Source organism: Triturus cristatus, chromosome 1_2 (genome assembly GCF_964204655.1).
Source record: "Triturus cristatus chromosome 1_2, aTriCri1.1, whole genome shotgun sequence".
Taxonomy (NCBI): domain Eukaryota; kingdom Metazoa; phylum Chordata; class Amphibia; order Caudata; family Salamandridae; genus Triturus; species Triturus cristatus.
In genome coordinates, this window is record NC_140580.1 from 1,117,560,824 (window position 1) to 1,117,576,998 (window position 16,175).

The window sequence follows — 16,175 nt, forward strand, 5'->3', positions numbered from 1 at the left end:
TCTGCAGAGTGTAAAAAACACAAGACCCAGTTTCAGGCATTTTGGCCTAAATATGTTTAAGAAATACATCATTCAATGCGAAAAGCAAGAAACACTGCTCAGGGAATGAAAAGGGATCAGCAAACTCCACAGAACGTTCAGGAAGGGAGAGACTGAAAAATAATGTAGTCAACTGTGTACGCACTATTCACCATCAAATGTCATCTTTAAGATGAAAAGAAATCCTAACAGGCCAAATAAACATTACCAACCTCATCAGCTATGCATGCATTCATTTTTCGTCAACTTCCACAGAGAAACTCTATTGCTTAACAATAATAATATAACAGGTAGGGAAGAATCCAGCATTCTACTTGCTACAAACAATTGCACAATATTTATTAACAAAAATATTGACGTTTGGTCCAAATTGTTGAACCCTACTACCAATTTGCCATGACAACTCTGGTCTCATATGTTTAGGCACCGGTGGCGGAGGGGGTCCCTCAATGTCGAGGAAGAGTCTGGCATCAGGAAAAGGCATCAAGACTCAGAATGGTTCCAGGAACTGGACCGCTTCCTTGTGGAGAGGATGACTTCTTCTGATGATGATTTTTTAAGACTGTTATGGTAATGCGACTCAACTTCTGTTGAGGAAGTCTGCTAGTGAGTCTCCTTGGGGACTGTAACCAAAATAACTTGGCCTTCCACTCCTTGATGGCCTTCAAGGTATCATCATGTCATGACCCCAGCGCCACATACAGCTGTCATGGAGGTCTGAAGAGGAACATCTTCTGGCACCGTCCGCAACGCTCAACCCTGAAGCCCTTTGTGGAGACATTTGAGCTAGTCTCTCTTGATAAACGTGGAATTATTTTTCAGACAACTCTGGACCGCACTGATGAGGTGCGGAAAAACACTGACAGCAACACATTGGTTGCTGCCTAATATACTCCGCTAGCATCACGTTCAGATCCGGAGTCGCGGCTGGATCTGCGTGGAACCACTTGGTGTTGCCAGCGAGTTATAGCTGGTGAAAAAGGTTTCCAGACCAGTCTGAGGCCTGGAAGGAGTATTCATGAAGGTGAGGAGCCTACAGGAAGATGTATCCATCAGAAGCACTTTTCTAGGTGGTCCGTTGCATTTTTTGTATATTATTTCATACCTTGCTGCAGTCATGAAATACTCCAATATTCATTAGGTTCCTGAGCTTTCTACAGAGCACATGGTTGGAAGAATATTTTTGTAGTTTGGCCTATATAAGACATTTAGCTGAGGTACATGGTGTTTGAACGAGTAGTTGGAAACATGGTGTGCCTCATGTTGCTGCGCCTAAGCATGGGGTGTAGCGGAGTTAAACATACAGGTGCTTATCAACTTAATGGCTAAAACGCATTTTGCGGCAAGTAGCACACTCCTACGAAACCAACGTTTAGATATACAACACAAAGGGGTATAGACAACATGACGAGAAAGGACTCATGATGTGTGATTGTTTCTAAATAAAACAAATAGTTTTTGGACCGGGACCCTCGCCCACAATTTGTGGGACGTTTCCTCAATGAGCCCCGCCCACGTTCAAGATGAATCGCTGCCTGGAGGGTCTCAACCGATAACAAGAGCTCATCTATACTGATTTAGACAGATGGATCCAGAACAAAGAGAGAAGTGAACATAACTGAGTATCTTGAGCGACTCAAAACACAACGTAGGAGAGACGAGGGAAAGAAAGGGGGCGAGGCTATCTCTGACTCCCTCAGAAAACTTTTAATCACACATGACAGAGAAGCAAATCCTAAAGAATAAGGCAAAGTACTAGCCCTAGTAGGTGGGAAAATCTATAGAGATTTTAATACTGCCCTCACACACCCGAGAGTGTCATGCTTCATCATAGGGCCGCATCATACACCCAGGTGCAGACCAACACCTTGGGTGGAGCGCAAATTTTTTAAGAGAAAGAAATGATATATGATGAAGTCGAGTGGTGAGGGTACAGTGTAAAAGACAAATAGACAGAATCAACACAGCAATGAGGTTCTGACAGTACTGAAACGAATAGTCTCCTAAAGGAAGGGACCAAAGAAAAGTGCAGAGGAAAGCAAAGTATAAAACTGTCTCGAGGTTAACCCTCAATTTTATTCCTGTTAACCTCGGGCAGGGTTAAAATAAATGATATGGGGTATCAAGGGCAGGTAACGACCCCGTAATCCCCACTGCTAAAACCAACATGTTTCTGCCAGTATTCTCTGTGCCCAACCGGGTCACTCTGGCATTCGTCAGGGTATAGGTCCCTTGTTGTCTGGTCTCACCCACTATTTGGGTATGTATTACCTTGATGCTCGGGGTATTGCCCCGGCGTTCCTCTATAATGAGATTTCCAAGAGGTTTTATACATCTACAAAAAACGGGAGAGAAAGCAAGGAGAACAAGTTGCAATTCACAAGCTTATGATTCTCTATCTTGAATATACTTCTCATAGATAATCCCACACACTCATTAAAAGTGACCAATAGTCTATGGTGCAGCCAAAACTAAAAACACCATCAACGTCCCTGTGCACGTGGGCACCACCTCTCACCATACACATTAAACCAAGTGTTACGAGTGTCTGATGGTTGACTCGTTATTTCACCGGGTACACCCTTAAAAGCAGGTAATAATGGGTCACCGTGCCCCAATACATAATCCTCAGATGTCCATTGACCCCAAACATTCCTGGTGTTCTAAAAAAAATGAAATCTTAGATACTCACAAGAGTTTACAGTTACAATTCTGAACCCGGAACGGCGGGGGAAGGTGCTCTTATTGTCACACTCTGTCGGCAAAAAACCACACGAATGTATCACTCAACAGGCGTGGTCACATAATCAATGGAGCCCCCAGGGCAATCATCGTATGGTTTGCTCTCATCACAACTTCTCTCTCATGTGCTTTAAATCAGACCGTTACACATCCCCTAAGTAATAAAGTAATGGCGTCTCCGCTGACTTAGCCTTCGATTCTCACTCACACAACCCCTTGTCATGCTGCCTCTGTCATACGAGTACTCACTACTCCAAAGAGACACTCTCTCTTGTGGCCCCACAACCGTCCTCCGACGATAACTGTGTTTCGTGGTCTGCCCTTAAATACAGAGATACACTTGGCCACAACGCAGCTCGTTGCACGTCCCGTCTGTGTGTGTTCTTGGGACCGCCCTCTCCTCTGCATTATCATAGAGAAAGGACTACATGGCTCTACGTTACATTTCTCATTCCGTGGCGGCCATATTGAAGTGTCTGATAACCACTAAGTCAACTATGTCTAGGGAGTAGACCCATTATAATTCCCAAAGATAGGAGTACATTGTTTTCATCTCCTTATATGCTTAATTACAGCAACTTTTTTACATAGCATATAGTCTGAGGGATTCTTCTCAGCAAGACCGAAGAATTATTTCTATGAACGAACCATGGGTACGCCACGGGCGTTCTTAGTCTCTCTCTTTTTTGTGTGTTCACATACCATAGGTAAATGCAATAAATCAACGTTGCATTAGGCCATACAGTTGGAACCAAGGTATCCCATCATTTAATCCCAACGTATGGCTCTTCAATCGTTCCACCCATCTCTGTTCACGTGTGAGAAGGAGGCTCGGAACATCACTGGTATTAGGTGGTATAAATGGTTTATCTATCACCACCCATCTCAGATCCTTTTCATTATGTTGCTTTTCCAGGAAGTGGGCTGTCAGTCTCGTATTAGACTTCCCACAACGTATGGTGCTCATATGTTCCAGGATACGGACCTTGATTTTCCGGGTCGTCATGCCAACATAAACCAGTTGACACGGGCACTTGACTACATAGATCACGTTTTCGGTATTGCACGTGGTGTGTTGTCTTAGTTCCCAGGGGCTATTCAAACCAATGTCAATGATTTTCCCATTAATAGATAATGGGCAGGCTCTACAAAAGCCGCACGCATAATGCCCCATTATAGGTGGTAGGAGCTGCTGATCATTTCGTGGGTTCCCTGCGTGCCTCTCTGATCTCGGGCGAGTGTTCACAATTAGATTCTTTATACTCGCACTTTTCTTGAAAGAGAACAAAGGAGAAGGCTGATTCAAACCATTGGAATTTAAAATCTGCCATTTTTTACTGATAATTTTCTTTAGAAGATTGGAGGATGTGTTGTATGTCGTTACACATATACTCCTATCTACTGTCTCTCTCACATTTGTCTCTAAAAGAGCATCTCTGTTGCAGTTCCTCGCTCTTTTCTGGGCTTTCTTTATCACAATATCGGGGTAGTCTCTTGTCTTTAATTTCGCACTTAGCACCTCTGCTTCCTTCTTATAATCCCCCACCTCGGAACAGTTTCTGCGCAAACGGAGAAATTGTCCGTACGGAAGATTCTCCCTCAAGGATCTTGGATGGAAGCTCAGGAAAGACAATAGATTATTTCTATCGGTCTCTTTATGGAACACATTGCTCCTCAACATTCCGCCCTCAGCTATGATATTCAGGTCGAGGAAGGGAAGTGTATTATTGGTGATGGTACCAGTGAAGAACAAAAAAGGATTTCTCTGGTTAAGCCAGGTGAGAAAGGCTTCAGCCGAAGTCCTATCTCCCCTCCAGATGATAAGAACGTCATCTATGTATCGATGCCAATCCCTGATGTTGGTGCGAAAGGGATTGGTAGGTTGGAAAATCACTTCTTCCTCAAATTTAGATACATAGAGACAAGCCAAACTGGGGGCACATGAACTCCCCATGGAAGTGCCATGTGTCTGTAAATAGAATTTATCTCCGAACTTAAAGAAATTCTTAGTCAGTGCCAGTTCCAAGAGGCAGAGTATAAAAGCCCTCGGTGTTTGGAAATCCCACTCCTCTGAAAAGAGGATATTTTCAATCACCCTTAGAGTCTCCTGTTGAGGGATGTTAGTGTATAGAGACTCTATATCCAGCCCGATAAGAAGATCTCTGTCCACATCGAACTCCATATCTTTGATAAGATTCAATACCTCTCTGGTGTCCTTAAGGTATGCAGGCATCTTTTGTACGATCGGACGCAGGTAGAAATCACAGAATTTGGATAGGGGTTCTAAGATTGAATCTACTCCAGACACAATCGGGCGCCCTGGAGGGGGTCGCGTCGGTTTATGTACCTTGGGTAAGGTGTAAAAGTAAGGTACCGTTGGATGTTGGTTACACAGAAATGTTGCCTCGTTTTGGCTGATCCAATCGTTCGTAAGCGCTTCCTCAATTAGTGAGGCTATTTGGACCCTCAGTTCCTCTGTAGGATCCCTCGGTAGGATGGTGTAATTCCTACGATCATCCAACAGGAGGAGACATTGGGCATTATAGGTATCAAGATCTTGAATAACTATCGCCCCGCCCTTGTCAGCTGGTTTTATAACCACAGTTTTCGACCTCAGGGATGAGAAAACTGTGGTTATAAAACCAGCTGACAAGGGCGGGGCGATAGTTATTCAAGATCTTGATACCTATAATGCCCAATGTCTCCTCCTGTTGGATGATCGTAGGAATTACACCATCCTACCGAGGGATCCTACAGAGGAACTGAGGGTCCAAATAGCCTCACTAATTGAGGAAGCGCTTACGAACGATTGGATCAGCCAAAACGAGGCAACATTTCTGTGTAACCAACATCCAACGGTACCTTACTTTTACACCTTACCCAAGGTACATAAACCGACGCGACCCCCTCCAGGGCGCCCGATTGTGTCTGGAGTAGATTCAATCTTAGAACCCCTATCCAAATTCTGTGATTTCTACCTGCGTCCGATCGTACAAAAGATGCCTGCATACCTTAAGGACACCAGAGAGGTATTGAATCTTATCAAAGATATGGAGTTCGATGTGGACAGAGATCTTCTTATCGGGCTGGATATAGAGTCTCTATACACTAACATCCCTCAACAGGAGACTCTAAGGGTGATTGAAAATATCCTCTTTTCAGAGGAGTGGGATTTCCAAACACCGAGGGCTTTTATACTCTGCCTCTTGGAACTGGCACTGACTAAGAATTTCTTTAAGTTCGGAGATAAATTCTATTTACAGACACATGGCACTTCCATGGGGAGTTCATGTGCCCCCAGTTTGGCTTGTCTCTATGTATCTAAATTTGAGGAAGAAGTGATTTTCCAACCTACCAATCCCTTTCGCACCAACATCAGGGATTGGCATCGATACATAGATGACGTTCTTATCATCTGGAGGGGAGATAGGACTTCGGCTGAAGCCTTTCTCACCTGGCTTAACCAGAGAAATCCTTTTTTGTTCTTCACTGGTACCATCACCAATAATACACTTCCCTTCCTCGACCTGAATATCATAGCTGAGGGCGGAATGTTGAGGAGCAATGTGTTCCATAAAGAGACCGATAGAAATAATCTATTGTCTTTCCTGAGCTTCCATCCAAGATCCTTGAGGGAGAATCTTCCGTACGGACAATTTCTCCGTTTGCGCAGAAACTGTTCCGAGGTGGGGGATTATAAGAAGGAAGCAGAGGTGCTAAGTGCGAAATTAAAGACAAGAGACTACCCCGATATTGTGATAAAGAAAGCCCAGAAAAGAGCGAGGAACTGCAACAGAGATGCTCTTTTAGAGACAAATGTGAGAGAGACAGTAGATAGGAGTATATGTGTAACGACATACAACACATCCTCCAATCTTCTAAAGAAAATTATCAGTAAAAAATGGCAGATTTTAAATTCCAATGGTTTGAATCAGCCTTCTCCTTTGTTCTCTTTCAAGAAAAGTGCGAGTATAAAGAATCTAATTGTGAACACTCGCCCGAGATCAGAGAGGCACGCAGGGAACCCACGAAATGATCAGCAGCTCCTACCACCTATAATGGGGCATTATGCGTGCGGCTTTTGTAGAGCCTGCCCATTATCTATTAATGGGAAAATCATTGACATTGGTTTGAATAGCCCCTGGGAACTAAGACAACACACCACGTGCAATACCGAAAACGTGATCTATGTAGTCAAGTGCCCGTGTCAACTGGTTTATGTTGGCATGACGACCCGGAAAATCAAGGTCCGTATCCTGGAACATATGAGCACCATACGTTGTGGGAAGTCTAATACGAGACTGACAGCCCACTTCCTGGAAAAGCAACATAATGAAAAGGATCTGAGATGGGTGGTGATAGATAAACCATTTATACCACCTAATACCAGTGATGTTCCGAGCCTCCTTCTCACACGTGAACAGAGATGGGTGGAACGATTGAAGAGCCATACGTTGGGATTAAATGATGGGATACCTTGGTTCCAACTGTATGGCCTAATGCAACGTTGATTTATTGCATTTACCTATGGTATGTGAACACACAAAAAAGAGAGAGACTAAGAACGCCCGTGGCGTACCCATGGTTCGTTCATAGAAATAATTCTTCGGTCTTGCTGAGAAGAATCCCTCAGACTATATGCTATGTAAAAAAGTTGCTGTAATTAAGCATATAAGGAGATGAAAACAATGTACTCCTATCTTTGGGAATTATAATGGGTCTACTCCCTAGACATAGTTGACTTAGTGGTTATCAGACACTTCAATATGGCCGCCACGGAATGAGAAATGTAACGTAGAGCCATGTAGTCCTTTCTCTATGATAATGCAGAGGAGAGGGCGGTCCCAAGAACACACACAGACGGGACGTGCAACGAGCTGCGTTGTGGCCAAGTGTATCTCTGTATTTAAGGGCAGACCACGAAACACAGTTATCGTCGGAGGACGGTTGTGGGGCCACAAGAGAGAGTGTCTCTTTGGAGTAGTGAGTACTCGTATGACAGAGGCAGCATGACAAGGGGTTGTGTGAGTGAGAATCGAAGGCTAAGTCAGCGGAGACGCCATTACTTTATTACTTAGGGGATGTGTAACGGTCTGATTTAAAGCACATGAGAGAGAAGTTGTGATGAGAGCAAACCATACGATGATTGCCCTGGGGGCTCCATTGATTATGTGACCACGCCTGTTGAGTGATACATTCGTGTGGTTTTTTGCCGACAGAGTGTGACAATAAGAGCACCTTCCCCCGCCGTTCCGGGTTCAGAATTGTAACTGTAAACTCTTGTGAGTATCTAAGATTTCATTTTTTTTAGAACACCAGGAATGTTTGGGGTCAATGGACATCTGAGGATTATGTATTGGGGCACGGTGACCCATTATTACCTGCTTTTAAGGGTGTACCCGGTGAAATAACGAGTCAACCATCAGACACTCGTAACACTTGGTTTAATGTGTATGGTGAGAGGTGGTGCCCACGTGCACAGGGACGTTGATGGTGTTTTTAGTTTTGGCTGCACCATAGACTATTGGTCACTTTTAATGAGTGTGTGGGATTATCTATGAGAAGTATATTCAAGATAGAGAATCATAAGCTTGTGAATTGCAACTTGTTCTCCTTGCTTTCTCTCCCGTTTTTTGTAGATGTATAAAACCTCTTGGAAATCTCATTATAGAGGAACGCCGGGGCAATACCCCGAGCATCAAGGTAATACATACCCAAATAGTGGGTGAGACCAGACAACAAGGGACCTATACCCTGACGAATGCCAGAGTGACCCGGTTGGGCACAGAGAATACTGGCAGAAACATGTTGGTTTTAGCAGTGGGGATTACGGGGTCGTTACCTGCCCTTGATACCCCATATCATTTATTTTAACCCTGCCCGAGGTTAACAGGAATAAAATTGAGGGTTAACCTCGAGACAGTTTTATACTTTGCTTTCCTCTGCACTTTTCTTTGGTCCCTTCCTTTAGGAGACTATTCGTTTCAGTACTGTCAGAACCTCATTGCTGTGTTGATTCTGTCTATTTGTCTTTTACACTGTACCCTCACCACTCGACTTCATCATATATCATTTCTTTCTCTTAAAAAATTTGCGCTCCACCCAAGGTGTTGGTCTGCACCTGGGTGTATGATGCGGCCCTATGATGAAGCATGACACTCTCGGGTGTGTGAGGGCAGTATTAAAATCTCTATAGATTTTCCCACCTACTAGGGCTAGTACTTTGCCTTATTCTTTAGGATTTGCTTCTCTGTCATGTGTATCTTGAGCGACTGCCAGGCATTCTGGTTCGGAGTAGGCCTGGCCTGGCCTGGCAGTTCGGGCCGGGCTGATTCTATTGGAGCAGAACCAAGACTGATTTGCATATGGCTGGGTCTAATCTGAGGTGGCATGGTGGGCAAGAGGACGAAGAGTTGATATGGTACCCGAGAGATTGCGGTTGTTAGACGAATTGCAAGCATCCTCTCATCACCCTTGCCAGTGATGGACAGTTGGAGGGAAGGGAGAGAAGGCGGTAGAGAGAAAGAAAGAGAGAGAGAGAGAGCGCAACAAAGTGATAGTGAGACAAAACCATGCAGGGAAGAGAGAACATGCAACAACAAAAAAAGAGCAAAAGAAGGGGAGTATAATGTTATAATGCTGAGCAGCTAGGGAGTCTGTGAAGTTACCTGGATCTTGTTGGGTTCACTTATAAAATGTTATCTTTAGAACTGTGTAAGCTTCTGTTCACTCCGTAACTAACCAATCCTGTGGAGGGACGCTTGACGTTTATATGACCGCACTCTTTTCTTTGAACTTCCACACACGAGTGGTTACAAAGAGGCACAGCACTAAGAAACAAGCATTGGCAAGGCCAACTGGTCTTGCTATTTTTAAACAACCAATGGCATTCACATGTTCATGCACTTCAAAAACTGCAATCTGCAGTATCGTAGCAATGTACTAGAGGTACCTTGAATGAAATACAAGTGCTTTTGGTAGCAGTCTGTAGTACCTGAAGCCCTCCTTGAAATCCCAAAGGCGTAACCAGCTGTGGAGGGAGATTAGGTGTCATACTTGAGATACTGAATCTTAGGTGTGGTAGGTACGTTACATATGGTATAGTAAGTAAGGTACATAGCTATGGTATCGTAGGTTAGGTACTGGTGGTACGGAAGTAGAATCTGTGTGCTTGGTAGATACGTACGGTATAGTCGGCTAATTGTGGAAGATAAGGAAAAGTAGGTTGAGTGTGGTAGTTCTGGTAGGTATGAAAATTAGGTACCGTAGTTTAGGTACAATAGATATGTATGTCTGGTGCGATACAGTAGGACAACAACTTTTGTGTCTTATTTCAAAGGTGCTTACAAACTACAGCAATTTTAATGAGAAGTACAAACATACTTTTTTTTTTAATTACTACTTTTCATAAAGAATAGGTTTTGCTTACAGATGAATGGTTTATATTAATGCAGATGTGTTTCCTTAATGATAATCTTAATAATACTAACATTGACGATGATTTAACCCCTTCGCCGCGGCAGGGATTCCGCCGCGGCGCTGGGGGGGGGTTTGGGGGCAGTTGCGGGTCCGCTGTGCTCGTGACGGAACCACTCCGTAATGCGTCACGGTTGAGCTGTGCTCATGACGGAGTGGTTCCGTCACGTCTCCGCCCACTGCGCTAATCGCCCGCACAGGCGGGGAATTAGCGCCGCGTAGGCGGAGCGGCCGCCATCGGCCGCAGCATGACGGAATCACTCCGTCATGAGCACAGCGCAACCGTGGCTCATGACGGAGTGGTTCCGTCATGAGCGGGGAAGGGGTTAAAAGGGCACTTTTGCTGAACAGATTACATTAGAAGAGTGCTCCCAAAGAACAGAGTTTAAAATCCAAAGAGAAGTCAAAGTTTTCTTTGGTTATAAATGATGAATTTAAAAGACTTTCACTGCAAAATACTCCATTATAGATACTTTTGACAAAGAGACAACATGTGTTGCTCTTTAAGGAAGCCTATGTGTACACGAGCTTACTCTGCAAACAATAAAAATGCTTTAACTCCAACATCTTATCAGGACAGCAAACTAATAACAAGCATTGGCATAGCCAATAGGTCTCGCCTTTGGGACCGTATAAGTGTTTAGCCATGCAACAGTTGCATAACTAAATACTTATAAGGTCCCAAAAGCGAGACCTATTGGCTATGCCAATCGATCGCGATCAAACATCAAAGCGGCCGGGCGGCCCCGAAAGTGAAAGTAATCGCGGCCAAGCGCGGCGTGCGTGCCCGCGCAAATGCACTGTAGCTCTAGGCTGGCCTGGTAGCACTTTTTGGAGCCCTCTCAAAAAGTCTCGCCAGACCAGCGCATGCGCTGGGTCAGGAGAGACCTAAAAATGAAGATGCAAAAGAGATTAGTGAGTGACTCTGTGACTTACTTTCATGGCAGCTTAGGCTTCCAAAGAGTAAACAGTAAAACCATAAATCAGTAATTACAATGTCACATTGACAGCAGAACAAATCACCGACCTCCGGTGATGCTCTTTCTGGAGGACAGTGTATCTGACAGCAGATTCCTCATCGCTGGAATATTCCCAGGCGCCAGACTGGATCCAGAAGTTTTCATGGCAGTGGTCGTGCGCTAGTGAGTAGCACTGTGCGTCTCCGCGTTGGCTTCACTCTGCCCTGTAAGGGACAGAGCTGAGACGCATATAAGTGCCAGTCTTGCAAGTTGGCATCAGATTCTTGCTTGATGTTTTCTGCGCCCTCAGAAGCGGAGCATGAAACAATTGGGGGTACCAGTGGGCACATCTCTAATTTGGGACCTTTACTGATGCCAAGGAGGCTCGTCCACAGAATGGGGAGGTGGGAGTGCAGGGAGGAATGTCCGGTAAGTGTATCCACCAAAAAGAGCATTATGGAAGGCAAGTAGCTTGATCTTCTGATGGATACCTCTAACCGCAGGTTTCTTACCTTTAGAATAGATACCAAAGCAGTACCTTCCAAAGGGGGAGGTCTGTGGAGTGGGCACATATGAAAAAGTCATGCAGAACTAACAGGCAAAATGTCCTTCCCATCGAACCTTGCTATCAAGGCAGGAATGCTTCGTGAACGTGTGCGCCAACACCCACATCGCTAGCCTGGCAGATGTCAAGGACAGGCACTTCACGTGCCAGTGCAGTGGTAGTAGCGGTAGCCCTGGTGGAACGGGCTCTCAGTCCTTCGGGAGGCTGCTTAATGGCTAGTACGTAGCAGATCTTAATGCAGCGTAATATCCGCTCAACAGAGTCCTTTTCTCTGCAGTGTTTCCTTTCTTTGTCTCAGAGAACCCCACAGAAAGCTGGTTGTGCACTCAATAGTCCTTGGTATGGTCCATGTAAAAGCTTAAAGAGAGAGGTGTGGCTCAGCAGCCGGAGCGGTGGGGGTCACTGTACCATTCCCGGCACCGGCGGCACCTCAGCTCAGCACCATGCGACTCTGGGCAATAGCTCACTTCATCTCCCCGACGGCCCCCAGCGCCATGAAACCTTGAGGCGTGATATGTTCGCGCTTTACAAATATGGATTATTATTATTAAAGGGGTCCAACCAATGGTGCCTCACCTCCTCCTTCGAGGAGTGAAGAACGGCAGAGAACTTTGGGAAGGGGATGGATTGCCCAACATGAAAAGGAGTCGCAACCCTCGGCAAGAAGGCTGCCTTGGGCCTCAACTCCAGTTTGGTCAGAAAAACGGAAGTATAGGACGGTTGCACCAAGAGAGGTGGTGGCAAACTCTGGTCAGAATCAGAACCAAAAAGCTAATGAAGAATCTTGAGATGACTTTGCTGTAGTTGTAGAGGACTGTGTGACACAGGCCATACGAGAACTGGGTGAGTAAAATCTGAGAGCGACTTCGTTAGGGGTCAAGACAGAATGGTTTCATGATTGGACATCGGCATCAGCACTGGAACTTCGATGACGAGGAACTGGTGTGGGTCTGGGGGCCAGGATGGAAGTTGGTACTGGTGTCGGTGCAGAACCCGAGCTGGGTTCTAGCAGCTCAGACAGGGCTGACGATATATCCGTGGGCAGTTATCCAACTGAAGGCCCTCGCAGATCTTTGGGGCACAAAGACGTGCCAGGGGGAGTAGAGAGTGGCAATAATATGCAGCATGGCCTCCCTACAAGCCTTGACTTGCTGCGTAGTTGGTGGCCTGGGGAACTTGGGTGCATCTGGGTCAACTGCGGGGTCAGCTGCTCAAGTGGGGGATCAGCAACAAGATCGAGTGGCACTTTGACACCCTCATGATTTCTCTTTTGACAGAGGAGGGCCAGTGACAGGGTTGAGTCATGCTTCGCCTTCTTGTGTTTCTTCTGGAAATTAGATTTCGTCTTACCGCATGACTTCAACCTCGAAGAAGATCTGTTGCAGGATCAGTTTCAAGACTGGGAGCAGGTCTGTGCCCGCGTTTTGGCATGAGACTTACGCGAGGTCTGTTACTATGTCAATGTTCTGTGACGTATAGCTTTGCTTCAGGGTCCCGGATTGCCTTTGGAAGCATGAGGACGAACTCAGCGTATGACCTGGAGTCGTGCCCAAAGCCCAAACACCAAAAGCAAACCTCTTGTGGGTCCATCACCAATTTCAGTTTATGACAGACATTGCATAGTTTGAAGCTTTAGTTTTGGGTGGAGCCATTGTTCTCTTCCACACCGGATTTCAATTTGAAAAATTGCCAAAACGGACGAAAGAGCGAACAGCCCTCTGGAACCGCGTCAAAGACAGGGAAAGAAATGATCTGACGTTTATGCACAGGACTGTCACTTATATGCAGCTCAGCTCCATCACTTATAGGGTGGAACCAAAGTACACATCACCACCTAGCAGTGTGCGGAGCACTGCTATGAAAACTTCCAGATCCAGTCCAGCGCCTAGCGAACATTCTAAAGTTCAGAAATCTGAGGTTAGAAGCATTCATCAGAAATGTAAGTATATGAATGAACACAGAGCAGGTAAAGCCACACAACATATGGCACCTGCAGTCTAATAAAATAAGAAAATCAATGGCTGATGAGAGCTAACCTAAAGCCCACTCTCCCCAAATGCTCCTTTATACTTCTTTTTGATGTACAGATGACAAGAGCTCTTGCAACAAACAGACAAAGCCATCTGTAGTGAGACTTAAAACAAGACCACTTTTTCCATTTCTTGAGGCACTTTTTCCTTGCGGAAACCTGCCCGTGAAAGATAAGCGGTAGAGCTGAAATGAGACAGAATAAACCCAAAGGTACCCTCACCTGTGCTGCTGCTGAAACTTCCAGAGCTTGGTGTATACATCGAATGTTCTTCCGAAATACGATTGCCACTGCTTTTGTCCATATTGAGGTAAATCTCTGAAAAACAAATGAGCATGGCAGGTTAATTATAGGCATGCCATAAGGGAGCATCAGACAGGCACACTCATTAGCACGAGAATAGGACTTCTAGCAGATGAGGTCTGTGTTGACAACAAGCTTACTGTGTTAGTCCCGGAATTTATGCGTTTACCACGTATTCCCACCTCCTACTTGAATAGACTCTGAACAAGTGGCACTTCATGCATAACGCTCTCCAAAAAGAATGATGTACATATCGCTGTGCAACGAATGCTGAATACACTGCAAATCGTTCTGCTTTCTCACACACTGCAATGCAAATTGATGGCTTTTTCCCATCAAATATTAGCAAACAAGATGGCCCCTATGGGGGAAGAGTAGCCCTTGACTTCCAGAGCAATCGTTTTACACCAGGGATAGAAGAAAAACCTCTTACATTAGTGAGCTTCAGTTATGCGTTTAGTGCATTTATTTACACATATCCCATCTTTGAATATTCCAAGTACATTTTTGCAATATAATGCAGCATATATACTTTTCGCTGGAAACAAGGGTCTCCTAGAAGGCGACGGTGCAGTGAAAGTGATATATGGCGAAAAAGAAGTGCCTGTGTGCGATGTACAAAAATATATACATGGGGCTGATATGGATATTAGAATGTTCAAAGTCAACACCTGTGAAGCGAGTGTTGATATTCACCATCAAATTCTCAAAAGCCCAGTCCACATATGTTAATTGTGGATGTTTCATCCGGATGCAAAATATATATGAGACACCAAAAGATTGGGGCAGGAATTCCCACAATCAAGCGAATGTCAAAACACTATTTCTTGAAGTAACCTCAAGAGGGGTATTTGCCTGCAAGCGATTGTGGTAAAAAAGTTCCACAATTGCGACAGTGTCTAGTATTACCCCAAAATGGATTTAAGCATGATGGGAATCAGTAAAGAGAAAATCAGTCCACCATGGCTCATCAGAAATTTAAAATTCCTATTGATAGAGAGTCTAAATGCCTCAAGAGAGATCATTAAAAGGTGTACACAGGGCCGGTGATCAAACCGGTCGAGGCCGGTTGCGGTGATGGATGAGACAGTCATCCAAAATTATTTGTCAAACCGTGCTTTGAAAGCAGCTTAGGTTTCATTAATGTTGGACGCAGCCCGTGTTCTGCTTTCGTATCTCCAGGCAGGAGATCTGAGAGCAAAACACGGGCTGCGTCCAACATTAATGAGGCTCCTATCAATAGGCATTCTGAATTTCAGAAGAGCTATGGCGGAATGATTTTCTCAGTCTAACCTCTATGATTCCCGGAATGCTTAAATCCATTTTGGCATAATACTAGACATTGTCGCGATTGTGGGACTTTTTTGTCACAATCCTTTGCGTGCTAATACCCATCTTAAAGTTACTTCAGGAAATTGTGTTTTGACATTCGCTTGATAGTGGGAATTCCTGCCCCAATCTTTTGGTGTTGCCTATAAATTTTGCGTCCTGATGATGGCCTCTAATATCTATGCTCAGGGGTCGAAACGTTGACAATTAACATATGTGGACTGTGTTTTTAAGCGTTCGATTGTGAATATCAACACTCATTTCACGGGTGTTGACTTCGAACATTCCATTATCCATATCAGCCCCATGTATATATATTTGTACATAGCACATATGCACTTCTTAATCACCATATCACTTTCACTGCACCATCACCTTTTAAGAGCACCTTCTTTCTAGAGAAAAGTATAAATACTGCATTATACTGCTATCATTTACTTTGTATATTCAAATATACTTTACGCCCTAGGAGAAATGGATCTAATGTGGCCCACTACTAGGTCCCTGATCTTGACTGTGTACTCCTTGTGATGTTACTTTACTGACTTCTATTGTATGAAGTTTATTCAAGCTTTTGCCGTATGTACAGCGCTTTGATACCCGCAAGGGTCATGTTCGCGCTCTATAAAACTTTCTAAATATAATAAAGATGAGATATATATAAATGAATGCACTAACTGAAACTCACTAATTTAAGAGTTTTTCTTCTATACCTGGTGTAAAGCTATTGCTG

At 44.6% G+C, this 16,175-nt stretch overlaps 1 protein-coding gene across 5 annotated transcripts in view; it reads right to left on the reverse strand.

Moving 5' to 3' along the window:
* The window catches only part of SCAI (suppressor of cancer cell invasion), a 561,593-nt gene that overhangs the window by 178,076 nt on the left and 367,342 nt on the right, over window positions 1-16,175 (reverse strand). For all 5 annotated transcript variants that reach the window (XM_085613779.1, XM_085613781.1, XM_085613780.1 and 2 more), the window contains one exon: window positions 14,033-14,128. In XM_085613779.1, coding sequence (XP_085469905.1) covers window positions 14,033-14,128 — 96 coding nt within the window. The remainder of the gene's footprint in view (window positions 1-14,032; window positions 14,129-16,175) is intronic.